Genomic DNA, 17,569 nt, shown 5'->3' on the forward strand with positions numbered 1-17,569 from the left:
GATGCTGCATATGCAGCATCAATAGTAAAACCAAAGCCCGCAGTGGAAACCGCAATACAAAACGTGATAAATCTGCAGGGATAACCGCAGCGGTTTTGCACTGCAGATTTATCAAATCCGCTGCGGGGGAACCCGCAGGGACCCGAACCTACGTGTGCACATAGCCTTAGATGTGGGACATGTAAGGCCTGTGACTAAATCCATCTTGGACCAGAGATTGAGAGCACATCGCCGAGTTCTAAATATGTCTGTAGAGATTTTATTAATTGTAAAACACAGGGCCTTATATATCCAATATATGATTACATGTTCATGACCACGTAACTGTGCAGGAGAAAACATCCGTCAATTTCATAGACGAATTTTAGAACACTTGGGAGACATTAATAGGAAGAATGATAAACCGGTGGCCAAACAGATCAACCTCAGAATCAAATAAAGCTACAGAAATTAATTTGTTTATTGGGTCCATTTGGTGCCAAGGATTTCATTCTAAAAAAATCCATTGGCATTACTATTGTAATAAAAGTTTATCCCAGTCACACTTTCAGGTGCTCTGTCTTACTACTTCCAAAACAAAAAACAAAACTATTTTGAGATTGTTGAGATGATGTTCTCTCACAAGCCCTGCTAATGGGGTGTCCCTCTTGTAAGCTGATATCTGCATGTTCTCCTATTCTCCTCAATTCTCATTTGGTCTTCCCAATATAACTAAGGGAGCATGGCCAGGTGGTCATATATACATCACCCCCATTGATTTACAATTGGCATAGTCCATTATATAGAATATATTTGGTGTGTGTGTCCAGGTGAAACTTTTGCATGGCCTAATCCAACTACAATATTTGCAGTCACCATATCTGAACATGCAATATATTCTTTGGTCCAGCCATGTGACTGACTATAGAGGTAGCTTATGCCTTGGAGGCATAGTTTGCAGAACAGAAGGAACCAAACTACTAAATTCTATATTTAATCTAAAGGGAGGCAGCACTTATGAAAAATATATAAAACATTTTACAAGGGGTACAAAACAATACAGCATAAACAGTTACATAAAATAAAAGGGATTAACAGGAGAACTTTCTACACCGATCGCAGAGACGATTCAGTTTAGCCAAAGTAGAGCGCTTCAATTTGGCGGTCAATAAACGGGGTCCCTGCATACACAGGCTATGTAACTCTCTGCACAAACACTGATGATAATTGGGATTGATCTTTTATCAGACCCTGAGTCCCAACCACACACCCCTCTGTGATGACCTCACAAGGGTCCGGTTGTGGGCTGGTCTCAGGCTTTCATGATTTTAGGAAATCCCAACTAATGCAATAACTCCTCATAGTGCGATTGCAGACGTTTGAGACTGATGTCATCTTTTGTATCAGGATTTTATATACGCTTAGAGACCAAATATGGCCTAGCTGCTGGCGGTTATATGGCCTCTATAGATTTAGATTGGGGGCCTTTTGGTGGTGGCTGTAATTATGAGAAAATATGTGTATCTTTACCTAGTTATCCCGCTGCTGAAAATGAGTCTCATTAATATCGGATGTATAGAAATTCCAATATTCTATATTTTCTCCCGGAGACATACTGTCTGTTGAATTATTGTAACTACAGTAACCATAGCTATTTGAAAAAGGTGTCAGATCTTCCTTTGATCCATTCAGATCCTAATGACCTTTTGCTGTCTCTCTCTTGGTGGACAATACGCAGTCACCTGGCCATGAAGACAACCCCTTTCATTTTAATTAATCTGAGTCTCATCTTTTGTGCACTGCCATTTTACATAAAGGCAGCTTGGAGTGCTAGCTCCTTTCTCTTCAGGACAAATGGTAGGGGAAAGAAAAAAAGGAGGGGGGAATATGAGGGACCTCAGGTATTTTTAATATTTTCTATGACAGTGGTCCTTTTCCTTTAGACCTACCCAGTGCGGAATATTACCATATAAGGCTTCAACATCTATAGATGCTAAAAAGGTGTTTTCATTAATTGCTACATCAAGTTTAACCAGCAGATGAGACTTGTCCCTAATATATGATGGCAGTGACATCACAAATGGACACAAAACTTTATCCACATATACACCAATGTTCTGACTTATAGAGACCACCCTCCGACACAACTGTTGGCCCCTTCAAAGGTGTGAACTCTTTATGGATCTTAGGTAATGCATAGAAGGTCAGTACTGTGGGAAATGTAGGCACCAGGAAGTAAAACTCATTTTTTTTGTATATCATTTGGAATTCTAGATGTTCTATAAGAAGGTCTGTCAAGAGTTCCATGTATTCAGATGTTGGATCTCTGTCCAATATCTTCATATGTCTCAGAATCCTGTAGGATTTGCTGACACATAGAAAGATACTGCTTGTGATGTAAGAGATGTATGTATGTTAAATATAGGACTTCACATCTAATCCTATACACACCTATTGAATAGATCTATACTACTCTGGTAGCCATAAGAAAGGATAGGTGATAGCTATATATAAGGGCCATTAAGTCCATTAAGTGCCTATTGTGATAATTTACAGAAACCATTTGGCAAAAAGCAACTTTAATTGGTGTTTACTTGATCTATCCTGCAAACCCCATGGCTACTTAGGAATATTTCTTGATCTGATGGTTTAGTTAGTGGATGTGCTTATACCCCTCTACGAAGATTAGTGAGCGAGATCACTTTCTACTGAATAATTGTTTCCTGTCTGCCCCAGTTATACCCATACATTTGGTGGGAATATGGTCACACAGGGAAACTGAGGGGCGGATGACTTGTGAGTGGGGGGCGCCACTGGTATGCTGACTTATGATGCCAACCCCCACAGACAGAAAGCGTGAGCCTAGGGGATATCAAGTATATTATATCCAAGACAAGCCGGACATATATCACATCTATAAACCCAGTTCAAATAATCTGTGGCCAAGTTTGGGTATTTTTCTCTGTTCATATGATTATTTAGTGCAGGTACCCATCCCCTTAAAATGGCTATGTCTCGTATACTTTCCATCTACCCCAGCTACATCCACGCTACCAGTGAAATTAGGGACATATAGGGAGACTAAGGGAGAGCCACTGGTGTGCTGAATAAGGGAGCTAACCTCCACGGACAGGAAGGGTGAGACTAAGGCTACTTTCACACTAGCGTTAACTGCATTACGTCACAAATCCGTTTTTTTACCGAAAAAACGGATGCGTCAAAAAAGTGAAAAACGTATGCAACGCATACAGCATTTCGACGGATCCGTCGCAAATCCGCTAAACGTTTCCGTCGAAAATACTGGATGCGTTGCATACGTTGCATCCGTTTTTACCATCCGTTGCATCCGTTTTTCCGACGGATCCGTTTTTAAAATGGGAGGCTCCCAAATTTGATTGGCTACTGGAAAATATGGAAAACTATATAGTTACTGTTTTTACAGCCCATCTTCGAGGGTTTTAGTTTTGGGGCAGCGATGGAAGGTGTTCTTGTGAGGATTGCTAGTTTGGTATGACGTAATATTTGAGACGAATCGCCTGGATATCATAGGGATAGGATAGGATAGGATATGATAGGATAGGATAGGATCCTATAGCATAGGACAGGGGTCAGGAACCTTTTTGGCTAAGAGAGCCGTAAACGCCACATATTTTGAAATATAATTCCGCGAGAGCCGTACGTGCTTGCAGACGGCGCGGCTATGCAGGGAGTTATGGGAAATGTAGTCCATGCTCCCTGCCGCTCACCACTGCCGCCAATGCTTATCAGGCCATCAAAGAACTACCAATATCAGCGTGCACCGCGGCCTGATGGAGCGCGGTGCATGCATCCTTCCCAGGGGCGTAGCTAGAGCTTTTGCCGCCCGGGGCTGTTCCCGAGTTTGGCGCCCCCCCCAGAACGTATGCGATTTTCACACTTAGTCATGTACCGACGAGCTCCTCTCCCTTAAGCTCCCAATGTTCAGTGAAAAACTGAGAGAAGCAGAAGAGAAGCTCGTTGTCACAGGACCATGAGTATGAAAATCGCATATGAGTGAAGTGTCCATGTGTCGACGACTGGAACCTGCGGAGCTGAATCCTGACATCGCACGCTTCTGAATTCTCACAACGCATGCACTGCACACTTTTAGGATTCTCCTTTGCCGGTGGACAGTCATGTCAGCACAAGCATGTGATTTGTATACTTCTGACCACATTCCGACTAGACGTGCCCGGCCTCACTCAGTTCATTTTCATAGAGTGAGGCCACACATGTCTAGTCAGCACGTGACCGCATGTATGTAAATCGCCAGCACCAGAGAATCCTGACAGTGTGCAGGGCGCACTGTGAGAAGTCAGAAGTCTGCAGTCACAAAGAATGACTGCAGACTCATCACAAACCTGGACATCCCCTTTAATGCTCCTAACATAAATAAAAACATGAGAGTTAGTATCACAAATAACATTTACATCCAGGTACCTGATAGATGACGTCTCCTCTGGAGTCGTTCTCCCCATGTTGAGTTTTCTCATCCACAGCTGTCTCTGCAGACTTCCATCTTCTCCGCTCTTTTGCAGAAAATCTCCACATGACGCCCTTAAAGATACAAGTGTCATTATAATGCTCCTGAATAAAAAATTTCCCCTCACTATATTGTCTGCATAAAATATGACCCCCACACTGTCTGTCTTATGGTACATGCTCTTCACACTGACCTCCCCTTTCTATACCGGACCCCTCTTCACACTGACCTCTCACACTGTGTCCCCCCTATAGGGCCCAGTATTTATACTGTACTCTCTCATCACACTCCCTCTCCTTTGTATACTGTCCCCTCCTGGCTGTGCCCTTACACTGTCCCCCATGCTACGCATGCACATATCCCAACACCCTCACTCCCCGTACTCTGTCCACATACGTTTTTCACATCGCTACTCATACTGTGTCCGCATACATTCCCCCGTTTGACCCCAAGCTGTCTGCACCCATCCCCCATACTGTTTCCTCATATATGCCCCCCCATCTCCCCCTTTGCTCTTCATTTTGTGTCCTCAGATCTCCCCCATACATTAAATCCCCCCATCCCCATGACAAATCTCCCCCCACACACAATAAATACCCCATCTCCACTCACATTAAATTTCCCCCCACAATAAATCCCCCCATCTCCACTCATATTAAATATCCCCAATCCAATAATATATCCCACTATCCCCACTCACATGAAATCCCCCCACAATATATGCCCCCATCCCCCCCCCACAATATATGCCCCCATCCCCACTCACAGTAAATCCCCCCACAATATTATATGCCCCCCATCCCCACTCACAGTAAATCCCCCCACAATATTATATGCCCCCCATCCCCACTCACAGTAAATCCCCCCCTGCACCTTCGGTGTCTTCAGCTCCACTGGAGCACTTTCCACCGCTCTGTGTCTCCTGGTCGATCTGCAGCTCCTGCTCTGCCGCGCAGGTGAGTGATGTCAGCAGCGTGATCACATGACCTGATCACGCTGCTGGCGTCGCTCTGACCCGGCAGTCAGAGCTTCAATTGTACTCGCATCACAGATACGAGTACAATTGAACACTGGGAGCCGTCGCGCCGCAGCTTCTCTGTGCCGGCTGTCAGCTTGACAGTCGGCACAGAGAACAGCTGACTCCCAGTGCGGGGGGTGACAGAATGCAGCCGCCGGGGGAGACACTGCGGACCGCCGCTTTAGGCGGCCCGACTGCGCCCCCCTGCCGGCTGCGCCCCCCTAGATACGCCACTGACTCACCGCCGCATTGTGCCGCCCCCCGCATTGTGCCACCCGGGGCGGACCGCCCCCCCCCCCCCCGCACCCCCCTTCCTACGCCACTGATCCTTCCCATAGACAGGTAGGAGCCCTGTCTGCGAGCCAGATACGGCCATCAAAAGAGCCATATCTGGCTCGCGAGCCATAGGTTCCCGATCCCTGGCATAGGATATCATAGCCCAGGCCAGGTTTATATAGATTTGGGGGTGTCTGGCCAATTGGCAACAAAATCCAGCTTCTGAGCATGCTCAGTGTAAAAAAACGTATTGCAGCGCTGCATTGCGTCGTACGACGTGTCCCGACGCATCCGTCGCTCATAGGCTTCCATTGTAGCCAACGATGCATGCCTCAGGATGCGTCGCAACACGTTTTTTAGGCGGAGACAAAAAACGTTACAATCAACGTTTTTTGCCGACGACGTGTCACCAAATTTCGACGCATCCGTCGTACGACGTACACGACATATGCCAATCCGTCGCAATACGTCGCCAATACAAGTCTATGGGGAAAAAACGCATCCTGCAAACACTTTTGCAGGATGCAGTTTTTCTGAAAAAAGACGTTTTGAGACGGTTTGCAGTTAACGCTAGTGTGAAAGTAGCCTAAAGCATCCTAAATAGTAATTCTCCCCTACCTGGGCACTTGCATTTGACTGTTATATTGGCTTAATGAAAGGCTTATGTACCTTTTATAGCACTTTATTCACTTACGGTGGGAATTGTTCAAGAATATTTTAATATCTATAATAAATATTGAATTTTTAAAGAGTTTTTATGTAACTAGTTGTAGACTAAGATACTGAAACATCTACTTTACTCTAAATAGCTGCAACATTTAAGAGTAAAACATACCTGGCTGAGATCGTACAGGCAGTGCCTGATACATGCTGCACATCCTGATTATGACTGCTGTGTTACAGAATGGCCACTAGATGGCACCCAATTATAACATTTTGTCTACTGTGAAACAAAACTCAAACTAAAGCCACGTTCACACTAGCAGTATTTGGTCAGTATCTTACATCAGTATTTGTAAGCCAAAACCAGGAGTGGAGCAATTAGAGGAAAAGTATAACAGAAACATATGCACCACTTCTGCATTTATCACCCACTCCTGTTTTTTTCTTACAAATACTGATGTAAAATACAAAATGTGTGAACACAAAACGTGTGAACGGGGCCTAATAATGATTTTTGTCTCGGGGTAAAATAGACACAACAGTAATAATTGTATTTAAAGACGCATATAGAAAACATTTCATAAACAGAAAATAGATTCTGACTGTAAGAAAAATTAAAAAAAGTTATACTTCTAGGAAGAAGGTGCAGAAAAAACAAAAACACAAAAACGGAAACTGGCTGCGTCGTGAACGGGTTAAGATCATACAGAGGGATTTAAACTGGCAGGAAACTACAAGTTCCCCCACTAATTGACAAAGTGACAAGTAGTGTTGAGCATTCCGATACTGCAAGTATCGGGTATCGGCCGATACTTGCTGTATCGGAATTTCCGATACCGAGATCCGATATTTTTGTGATATCGGGTATCGGGTATCGCAACAACATTAATGTAATAATGTGTAAAAAAGAGAATTAAAATAAAAAATATCGCTATACTCACCTGTCCGACGCAGCCGGGACCTCAGCGAGGGAACCGGCAGCGTTGTTTGTTTAAATTTCGCGCTTTTACTTGGTTACGTGAAGTCCCGGCTTGTGATTGGTCAGGGCGGCCATGTTGCCGGGACGCGGACCAATCACAGCAAGCCGTGACGAAATTACGTCACGGCTTGCTGTGATTGGTCCGCGTCCCGGCAACATGGCCGCCATTAACCAATCACAAGCCGTGACGTCACGGGAGGCTGGACATGCGCGTATTTTGAAAAGCGCGCGTGTCCAGCCTCCAGTGACGTCCCGGCAACATGGCCGCCATTAACCAATCACAAGCCGGGACGTCACGGGAGGCTGGACATGCGCGTATTTTGAAAAGCGCGCGTGTCCAGCCTCCAGTGACGTCCCGGCAACATGGCCGCCATTAACCAATCACAAGCCGGGACGTCACGGGAGGCTGGACATGCGCGTATTTTGAAAAGCGCGCGTGTCCAGCCTCCAGTGACGTCCCGGCAACATGGCCGCCATTAACCAATCACAAGCCGGGACGTCACGGGAGGCTGGACATGCGCGTATTTTGAAAAGCGCGCGTGTCCAGCCTCCAGTGACGTCCCGGCAACATGGCCGCCATTAACCAATCACAAGCCGGGACGTCACGGGAGGCTGGACATGCGCGTATTTTGAAAAGCGCGCGTGTCCAGCCTCCCGTGACGTCACGGCTTGTGATTGGTTAATGGCGGCCATGTTGCCGGGACGCGGACCAATCACAGCAAGCCGTGACGTAATTTCGTCACGGCTTGCTGTGATTGGTCCGCGTCCCGGCAACATGGCGCCGTGACCAATCATAAGCCGGGACGTCACTGGAGGCTGGACACTCGCGCTTTTCAAAATACGCGCATGTCCAGCCTCCCGTGACGTCACGGCTTGTGATTGGTTAATGGCGGCCATGTTGCCGGGACGCGGACCAATCACAGCAAGCCGTGACGTAATTTCGTCACGGCTTGCTGTGATTGGTCCGCGTCCCGGCAACATGGCGCCGTGACCAATCATAAGCCGGGACGTCACTGGAGGCTGGACACGCGCGCTTTTCAAAATACGCGCATGTCCAGCCTCCCGTGACGTCACGGCTTGTGATTGGTTAATGGCGGCCATGTTGCCGGGACGCGGACCAATCACAGCAAGCCGTGACGTAATTTCGTCACGGCTTGCTGTGATTGGTCCGCGTCCCGGCAACATGGCCGCCCTGACCAATCACAAGCCGGGACCTCACGTAACCAAGTAAAAGCGCAAATTTTAAACAAACAACGCTGCCGGTTCCCTCGCTGAGGTCCCGGCTGCGTCGGACAGGTGAGTATAGCGATATTTTTTATTTTAATTCTTTCTTTTACACATTAATATGGTTCCCAGGGCCTGAAGGAGAGTTTCCTCTCCTTCAGACCCTGGGAACCATCAGGAATACCGTCCGATACCTGAGTCCCATTGACTTGTATTGGTATCGGGTATCGGTATCGGATTGGATCCGATACTTTGCCGGTATCGGCCGATACTTTCCGATACCGATACTTTCAAGTATCGGACGGTATCGCTCAACACTAGTGACAAGTAATGACAGAGGGGGCGAAGCCTAAACACGACAGATCAGAATTAGAATTATGGTTCACACTTAGGCTACTTTCACATTAGCGTCGTGCACTGCGAATTGCGTTGTTGCGGCGCACCGACGCATAATGTGGAAGCGCCGCACAACGGGGGCAGCAGATGCTGTTTTTCAGCGCATCTGCTGCCCCATTGTGAGGTGCGGGGAGGCGGGGGCGGAGTTCCGGCCACGGTCGGAAATGCTGGACACGACGCACCAAAAAACGTTACAAGCAACGTTTTTTGGTGGTGACGGTCCGACGCAACACGACGCAACTGTCGCACGACGGTTGTGACGTGTGGCAATGCGTCGCACTGCGTCGCTAATGCAAGTCTATGGAGAAAAAATGCATCCTGCAAGCACTTTTGCAGGATGCGTTTTTTCTTCAAAATGACGTATAGCGACGTGCAGTGCACGACGCTAGTGTGAAAGTAGCCTTACATGTGTTCATAGATTGGAATTTTTGGCGCACTGACAACCAATGGGTGCTGCCTAATAATGTGGGGAATTGCACTTTATGGCACTTTAGGCTGAGACAGGCTTATTATCAGCACCAGTGTTAGTAATTCCCCCATGGTACATGCAATTGTGTTGAGATGAAGCTATTTCTAACCAACGACTACAAATATTATCCTGAATATAAGCCCAGTTCAGCTAGGATCCCACTACAATATTCCAGATTTTTACTTACAAAGACCTCCAGTGTGAAGCTTTCTTTATTAAAAAGTTATATAAAACAACCAAGGCCGAACTGGCCATCGGGCACTTCTGGCAAATGCCAGAAGGGCCGGTGCCAGTAATGGGCCGCTCGATCCCTGCACGCTGTGCCGCTGTCAGCGGCGCCAGCGCTGACTCACCCCTCCGCCAGCGCCGCCACATTCAACTAGACGCCGGTACAGTTGAATGCAATGATGGAGGAGAGAGCGTCTGCTTACGCTCCCTCTCCCATCATTCCCCGCTCTGCCGCTGACACTGCGGGTGCGCGATGACGTCATATCATTGCTTACCTGCTGTGTGCCGGGCAGACTGCAGCTGCTGACACCAGAGCCAGGAGCAGCGCGGGGCACGAGGAGAGGTGAGGAGAGTGTTTTTTTTAATTATATCAATGAGTGATAACTGGATTGTGGGGCTATTGGGGGGGCGCTACATTACATTCTATGGGGGGCTGTATTATATTCTATGGGGGGCTGCATTATGCTCTATGAGGGGGCTACCATATATTATATCTGCAGGGGCTGCATTATACTATATGAGGGAGCTGCATTATATTCTCTGGGGGGGTTACATTATACTCAGGGGGGCTACAATATATTCTGTGGGGTGGCTGCATTATACTCTGGGGTGAAATTAAAAATAAAGCTTTATGTGAATAAAAAAAAATCAAATATCACCATTTATAATAAAGGACAAAAAATGGTTCTACACCATGACACTGAGGAAAAGCATAAAAACAAAAAGGTGTATATATGAACACAAATCACAAATAAGTATAATAAAAAGGTATAATTTTATTGAATAATATATAAAAAGAATCACAAAAATGCATCACATACCATAGTTGGCCAAAAGTTGGCGCCACAGGATATGAAATATATCAATATAGTGGACAAAAAACCTCACAAAGTGAACAAGTCACACACAATGTGATAAACAATTGAATGAAACATGTGATAATGAACAATGACCTATTTTAAGTGACACTCCCCCGGAAGAAGGCTTATACAGCCAAAACGTGTGTAGGGACAGGCGCCACAGAAGATTCACGGTATTTTTTACTTGTTTTCCTTCACTTACATTTTGGTGTGTTCATTTACAAGTTGTTACACTTCACTCAAAATAGGTCATTGTTCATTATCACACGTTTCATTCAATTGTTTATGACATTGTGTGTGACTTGTTCACTTTGTGAGGTTTTTTGTCCACTATATTGATATATTTCATATCCTGTGGCGCCAACTTTTGGCCAACTATGGTATGTGATGCATTTTTGTGATTCTTTTTATATATATTATTCAATAAAATTATACCTTTTTATTATACTTATTTGTGATTTGTGTTCATATATACACCTTTTTGTTTTTATGCTTATACTCTGGGGTGGCATCATTATACTATATGTGTATATATGTGTACATTATACTGTATCAAGGACTATGGGGAATACATTATACTATATGAAGAACTATGGGGTGCATTATACTATGGGAAGTGAATTGTACTACATGGATGACTATAGCAGTGCATTATACTATATGGAGCACTATGAGGAGTGTATTAAACTATATGGAGGACTGAGGAGTGTATTATACTATATGGAGGACTGAGGTGCACATTATAATATATGGAAGACTATGGGGTGTATTATACTAAACAAGCAAAATGCTGCCTATTCATTGAGTGATTGGATTGTTTATGTGGGAATAGAAATCCTTGTTCTCAGCAGCACATCGCCGGTGTAAACTGTAGAAGTGCTGCTGATAACACGATACTGTATGGGGACAGATTGATCTAATTGTGATTGTTCTGTTCCCTTCATACTTTCTCAGTTGGTGTAAAGAGGCCGGGAAACAAGCGAACGACTTCACTATTGTCGATCACACTTGTTTAGCAGCCTGAGATCAGTGCATGTAAATACAGCAGAAATGCTTCGCAGGGAGATGAGGCAAGGATGATGACAGTTGTAGTTAGCACCCGGCGCCTGGGAATAGCGCTAACTCTACTGCTTTTCCCAGCCACCAGAGCATTTAATTCTGGTATGTGTAATGATTTTTAGGGTTGATGTCAGCTGCGTAATGTCAGCTGCCATCAATCCCTGGTGTAAGTAATGGAGAGGTGTCTATCAGACACCCCCACTACTAGCCCAGACCTGGCGAGATCCAGCAACTCTGAAGAGCGGTGACGGTAGTAACAATACCACTCTTCACAGTCGCCGAGCTCAGCGCAAGACCCGGAATATCTGACGAGCGGTGACGTTACTGATGTCACCGCTTTTCAGAGTCACCGGGTCTCGTGCTGCGCAGCGGAACCAAAAGTGGCTGTAGGCAAAGTATATGGAGCATCAGAATGAGTTTCCATAGCCTTTGGTTGTCTCATCCCTTCATTATCTACGACAGGGGTCCCCAAACTACGGCCCGCGGGCCGCATCCGGCCCCCGAAGGCCTTTTACCCGGCCCCCGCCGCAATTCACATGTTCCTCTCGCTTCTGAGCACCCGGCGCTATGCAGAAGCGAGAGTTCGGCGCTCATCTTCCAGAGACTCCAGACCTAGATGAGCACGTCGCACGTAGTGACGCGCGACGTGCGCATCTAGGCCTGACAAACAGCGGGGAGCGCGGGGAGCGCGGGGAGCGCGGGCAGCGCGGGAGCGGCTACGCTACAGTGCACTGCTAGGTAATGTATAGTTTTCTTTGTTTTTTAAGCGGGGATGGGGGGGTTTGGGAGAGAGCATGGGAGCTGGACCTATATGGGGGGAAGACAGAGCATGGGAGCTGGACCTATATGGGGGAACACAGAGCATGGGAGCTGGACCTATATGGGGGAACACAGAGCATGGGAGCTGGACCTATATGGGGGTGATTGTTAGTATATTGTTTTTGTAGGGCTGTATATATATATCTATTGGTATTTTACTAATAGCAATTTGGAATCCCTAGGAAACAATGACGTCAAGAAAGAGAAAAATTGACTCGGAGTGTAGGATATTCAAAGAACAGTGGACTTATGATTACTTTTTCATGCAGTACGAGGAAAGAGCTGTGTGTTTGATATGTCAGAATATAGTGGCTGTGTTTAAAGAATACAGTTTGCGTCGACACTATCAAACTCAACATAAAGATAAATATGATTGTTTGGTTGGAGATGTAAGAAAAGATAAAATATTAAAACTGAAACATTAATTGACAACTCAGCAAAATACTTTTGTGAAGCAGAAGCAGCTAAACATTTCATCACTGCGAGCAAGTTTTCAAGTTGCCAAGCTAATAGCGTGCGCTGGCAAGCCATTCGTGGAGGGAGAATTTGTTAAAGAGTACCTTCTTTCTGTCGCCAAAGAGATGTGTCCAGAAAAGTCAGACTTGTTTAGTACAGTTAGTCTTTCAGGATCTACAATTACACGAAGGATTGAAGAAATGGGAGACAATTTGCATCAGCATTTGCAAAACTCTGCAAGAAAACTTTCCTATTTTTCCTTGGCACTTGACGAGAGCAATGATGTTCGTGATTCTGCACAACTTCTAATTTTTATTCGTGGGACGAATGACAATTTTGAAGTCATGGAAGAGCTTGCTGCACTGCAAAGCATCAAAGGAACAGCTACAGGAGAGGATATCTATGAAAAGCTTTCCCAAACTGTGAAGGATTTGGAGCTAGACTGGGCTAAACTAGCCAGTGTGACAACTGATGGTGCGCCTAGCATGGTGGGGTCTAAGAAAGGAGTAATTGCTCGCATTAAACAAGAGATGGACAAACATAACCATTCTCATCCAATAGCCATACACTGCCTCATCCACCAACAAGCGCTATGTAGTAAATCACTGAAGTGGGACTCTGTTATGAAAATTGTAGTATCTTGTGTTAACTTCATTAGAGCTAATGCACTAAACCACAGACAATTTCAGGAATTTCTGTCTGAGCTAAATGTTGCCCATGAAGATGTTCTGTACCACACAGAAGTCCGTTGGCTGAGTCGAGGCAGAGTTTTGAGACATTTTTATGACTTGCTTCCACAGATTACAGATTTTATGCTGTCAAAAAACAAAGAAGTACCAGAGCTCAGTGATGCAGAATGGAAGTGGCACCTTGCCTTTCTGACAGATGTAACAGAGCTACTCAACAGTTTCAATGTGCAACTTCAAGGAAAAGGGAAGCTCATCTGTGATATGCACTCACATGTGAAAGCATTTGAAGTAAAATTAGGCCTCCTCATCAAACAAGTGAAGGAGGAAAATTTCTGCCATCTCCCCTTAACTCAAAATCTGTTAGCAGAAAAACCCATGGTTGCATTTCCAAAAGAATTTTGTGTGAATTCACTGGAAAAATTGCAAAAGGAGTTCCAATTCAGATTTAAAGAGCTTCATCTCCATGAACAGGACATGCAGCTTTTCCGTAACCCATTTTCTATTGACATTGAAAATGTGGATGCAATTTACCAAATGGAACTGGCTGAACTGCAGAATTGTGACTCTCTGAAAGACGCATTCAAGTCAAGCAGAACTTCTATGCATCTTTCCCCTCTGAGACCTATCCTAATCTCAGGAATCATGCACTCAAAATGGCAACCATCTTTGGCAGCACTTATGTTTGTGAACAGACTTTTTCCAGAATGAAACATCTGAAATCTCCAACCAGATCTAGACTAACCAGTAGCGTAGCTAGCAGGGGGGCAGAGGGTGCGGTCGCCCCGGGCCCACCACTCACAGGGGCCCACCCGGAGCTATGCTACACTTAATTATATCTGTGTGCACAGCCCGCCGATATGGTTACTGTAAGCTCCGTAGTAGAGAAGAGGGAGACATGATCTCCCTGCACTACCGCGAGCAGTGGCTGAAGAGAGAGGAACAAATTCCCCAAAGCACCCACCCCCCATGAAGTGCCAGCACTGTACCTGACCTGACAGCTGCCTGCCTCCAGTATACTGAGGACACGCCCACATTGCACGCTGAGTGGGCATGCCATGTCTGCTGCAGAGCAGACAGGAAGGAGCATCTTTTTCCAGAGAGGAGCAGGACACAGGGGTCTAAAGGCCCCGTCTCACATAGCGAGATCGCTAGCGAGATCGCTGCTGAGTCACAAGTTTTGTGACGCAACAGCGACCTCAGTAGCGATCTCGCTATGTGTGACACGTACCAGCGACCCGGCCCCTGCTGTGAGATCGCTGGTCGTGTCGGAATGGCGTGGGCCTTTTTTTGGTCGTTGAGGTCCCGCTGACATCGCTGAATCGGTGTGTGTGACACTGATCCAGCGATGTCTTCACTGGTAACCAGGGTAAACATTGGGTTACTAAGCGCAGGGCCGCGCTTAGTAACCCGATGTTTACCCTGGTTACCAGCGTAAATGTAAAAAAAAACAAACAGTACATACTCACCATCTGATGTTTGTCAGGTCCCTTGCCGTCTGCTTCCCACACTGACTGAGCGCCGCAAAGTGAAAGTGAAAGTACAGCACAGCGGTGACGTCACTGCTGCGCTCTGCTCTCACTGTACGGCCGGATCTCAGTCAGAGCAGGAAGCAGACGGCAAGGGACCTGACGGACATCAGATGGTGAGTATATACTGTTTGTTTTTTTTGGTAACCAGGGTAAACATCGGGTTACTAAGCACGGCCCTGCGCTTAGTAACCCGATGTTTACCCTGGTTACCCGGGTGCTGCAGGGGGACTTCGGCATCGTTGAAGACAGTTTCAACGATGCCGAAGTCGTTCCCCTGATCGTTGGTCGCTGGAAAGAGCGGTCTGTGTGACAGCTCCCCAGCGACCACACAGCGACTTACCAACGATCACGGCCAGGTCGTATCGCTGGTCGTGATCGTTGGTAAATCGCTATGTGAGACGGGGCCTTAAGTACAGCTCCCACTTCGACTCTACCCTGCTGCTCTCCTGATAAGACCCAGCAGGATTCCTGTGCTGTATCTGCAGTTTTTAAGGCACTGCAGATTTATGGGGACTGGTCAGTAATGTGATGTGCACTCACCCTGGCTGCAGGACCCCACAGAGGAGGATATACGGTGTGTCTCTTTCCTATATATACCTTATATGGGAAAGAGTCAAATATCCTCATGTGTGGGGTCCTGCAGCCATGGTCACGTCCATGAGTGCACATTACTGACCAGTCTTGTCAGTATATATATATATATATATATATATATATATATATATATATATATACACACACATATATACAGTTAGGTCCATATATATTTGGACAGAGACAACATTTTTCCAATTTTGGTTATAAACATTACCACAATGAATTTTAAACAAAACAATTCAGATGCAGGTGAAGTTCAGACTTTCAGCTTTCATTTGAGGGTATCCACATTAAAATTGGATGAAGGGTTTAGGAGTTTCAACTCCTTAACATGTGCCACCCTGTTTTTAAAGGGACCAAAAGTAATTGGACACATTCAATAATTTTAAATAAAATGTTCATTTCTAGTACTTGGTTGAAAACCCTCAGTTGGCAATGACTGCCTGAAGTCTTGAACTCATGGACATCACCAGACGCTGTGTTTCCTCCTTTTTGATGCTCTGCCAGGCCTTCACTGCGGTGGTTTTCAGTTGCTGTTTGTTTGTGGGCCTTTCTGTCTGAAGTTTAGTCTTTAACAAGTGAAATGCATGCTCAATTGGGTTGAGATCAGGTGACTGACTTGGCCATTCAAGAATATTCCACTTCTTTGATTTAATAAACTCCTGGGTTGCTTTGGCTTTATGTTTTGGGTCATTGTCCATCTGTAGTATGAAACGACGACCAATCAGTTTGGCTGCATTTGGCTGGATCTGAGCACACAGTATGTCTCGGAATACCTCAGAATTCATTCGGCTGCTTCTGTCCTGTGTCACATCATCAATAAACACTAGTGACCCAGTGCCACTGGCAGCCATGCATGCCCAAGCCACCACACTGCCTCCGCCGTGTTTTACAGATGATGTGGTATGCTTTGGGTCATGAGCTGTACCACGCCTTTGCCATGCTTTTCTCTTTCCATCATTCTGGTAGAGGTTGATCTTGGTTTCATCTGTCCAAAGAATGTTCTTCCAGAACTGTGCTGGCTTTTTTAGATGTTTTTCAGCAAAGTCCAGTCTAGCCTTTTTATTCTTGACTAGATGGCAGCCCGATTCTAAAGAATCGGGAGTCTAGAATCCATATATACTTTATTTATTCAAATGTAAGAATAATACAATTAATAAATAATAGTAAGAAAGAACAAAAAATGGCTGCACTCACCAGCTCTTGACAATTCTTGACAGTACGGCACATTTCTGATTGGTCGCTCGCGGCAGGCGGCAACCAATCAGAAAAGTGCCGCGCACCACGAAGGCATATATCTTTGTCCACCCTGAGCGGGTGTAGGATGCTGGTGACGTCACTTATCTCCGGACATTATCTCCGGACAAAGCCACGGAAGTTGGCACAAATTGCCGGAAGTAGTATTCTAGGCAATTATATATTAGATTTTAATGTTATCAGTGTTTACCTTTGAACGTTTATATTGTATTGTCCTGTCACCAGCCATGTGTACGATTATCGGCCGAAAGCCTCTCTGGAACCAATAATCACCCCATGTAAAGGTATCTTTATAAGTTAAAGATTCAGAATACTATGACTTTTATCATATCCTGAACAGTCAAGTTTTTTATGAACCGTTAAGGTTTTCTGGTTGAAGTAAAAAAAACTCTTGAGTGTTTACAGTTTGAAACCATAAAATGTTGAAAAATTATGTCATTCTTGAGTATATCACTCAATGGTGCTCATAAATGTGTCAAATTTGATCTATAATATACTTTAATATACGTTACTTTAATCTTTAATATACTTAAGAACAGGGCCCCAGACATCACACAGGGGGTCTGAAAC

General features: G+C 45.4%; 2 protein-coding genes across 5 annotated transcripts in view; one reads left to right on the forward strand and one right to left on the reverse strand.

Annotated features, from left to right (window-relative positions):
- The window catches only part of TMEM232 (transmembrane protein 232), a 435,959-nt gene that overhangs the window by 398,521 nt on the left and 19,869 nt on the right, over positions 1-17,569 (reverse strand). Inside the window, exon 2 of one of the 4 annotated variants that reach the window (XM_077290216.1) lies at positions 13,032-13,101. The exons of the other annotated variants lie outside the window; for them this stretch is intronic. The gene's annotated coding sequence lies outside the window, so the exon portion shown is untranslated. The remainder of the gene's footprint in view (positions 1-13,031; positions 13,102-17,569) is intronic. 4 annotated transcript variants of the gene reach the window in all.
- On the forward strand, positions 12,660-14,324 carry LOC143793770 (general transcription factor II-I repeat domain-containing protein 2-like). The gene is made up of 2 exons (XM_077280767.1): positions 12,660-12,860; positions 12,909-14,324. Exons 1-2 carry the CDS (start codon positions 12,660-12,662, stop codon positions 14,322-14,324), a joined length of 1,617 nt encoding a protein of 538 aa, XP_077136882.1.

The sequence above is a fragment of the Ranitomeya variabilis genome, chromosome 1 (genome assembly GCF_051348905.1).
Source record: "Ranitomeya variabilis isolate aRanVar5 chromosome 1, aRanVar5.hap1, whole genome shotgun sequence".
Taxonomy (NCBI): Eukaryota; Metazoa; Chordata; class Amphibia; order Anura; family Dendrobatidae; genus Ranitomeya; species Ranitomeya variabilis.

Coding starts and splice junctions, on each gene's coding strand:
- LOC143793770 (XM_077280767.1), top strand. CDS start 12,660: ATGACGTCAAGAAAGAGAAAAATTGACTCGGAGTGTAGGATATTCAAA. Junction 12,861..12,908: donor ATGATTGTTTGGTTGGAGAT/GTAAGAAAAGAT, acceptor TTGACAACTCAG/CAAAATACTTTTGTGAAGCA.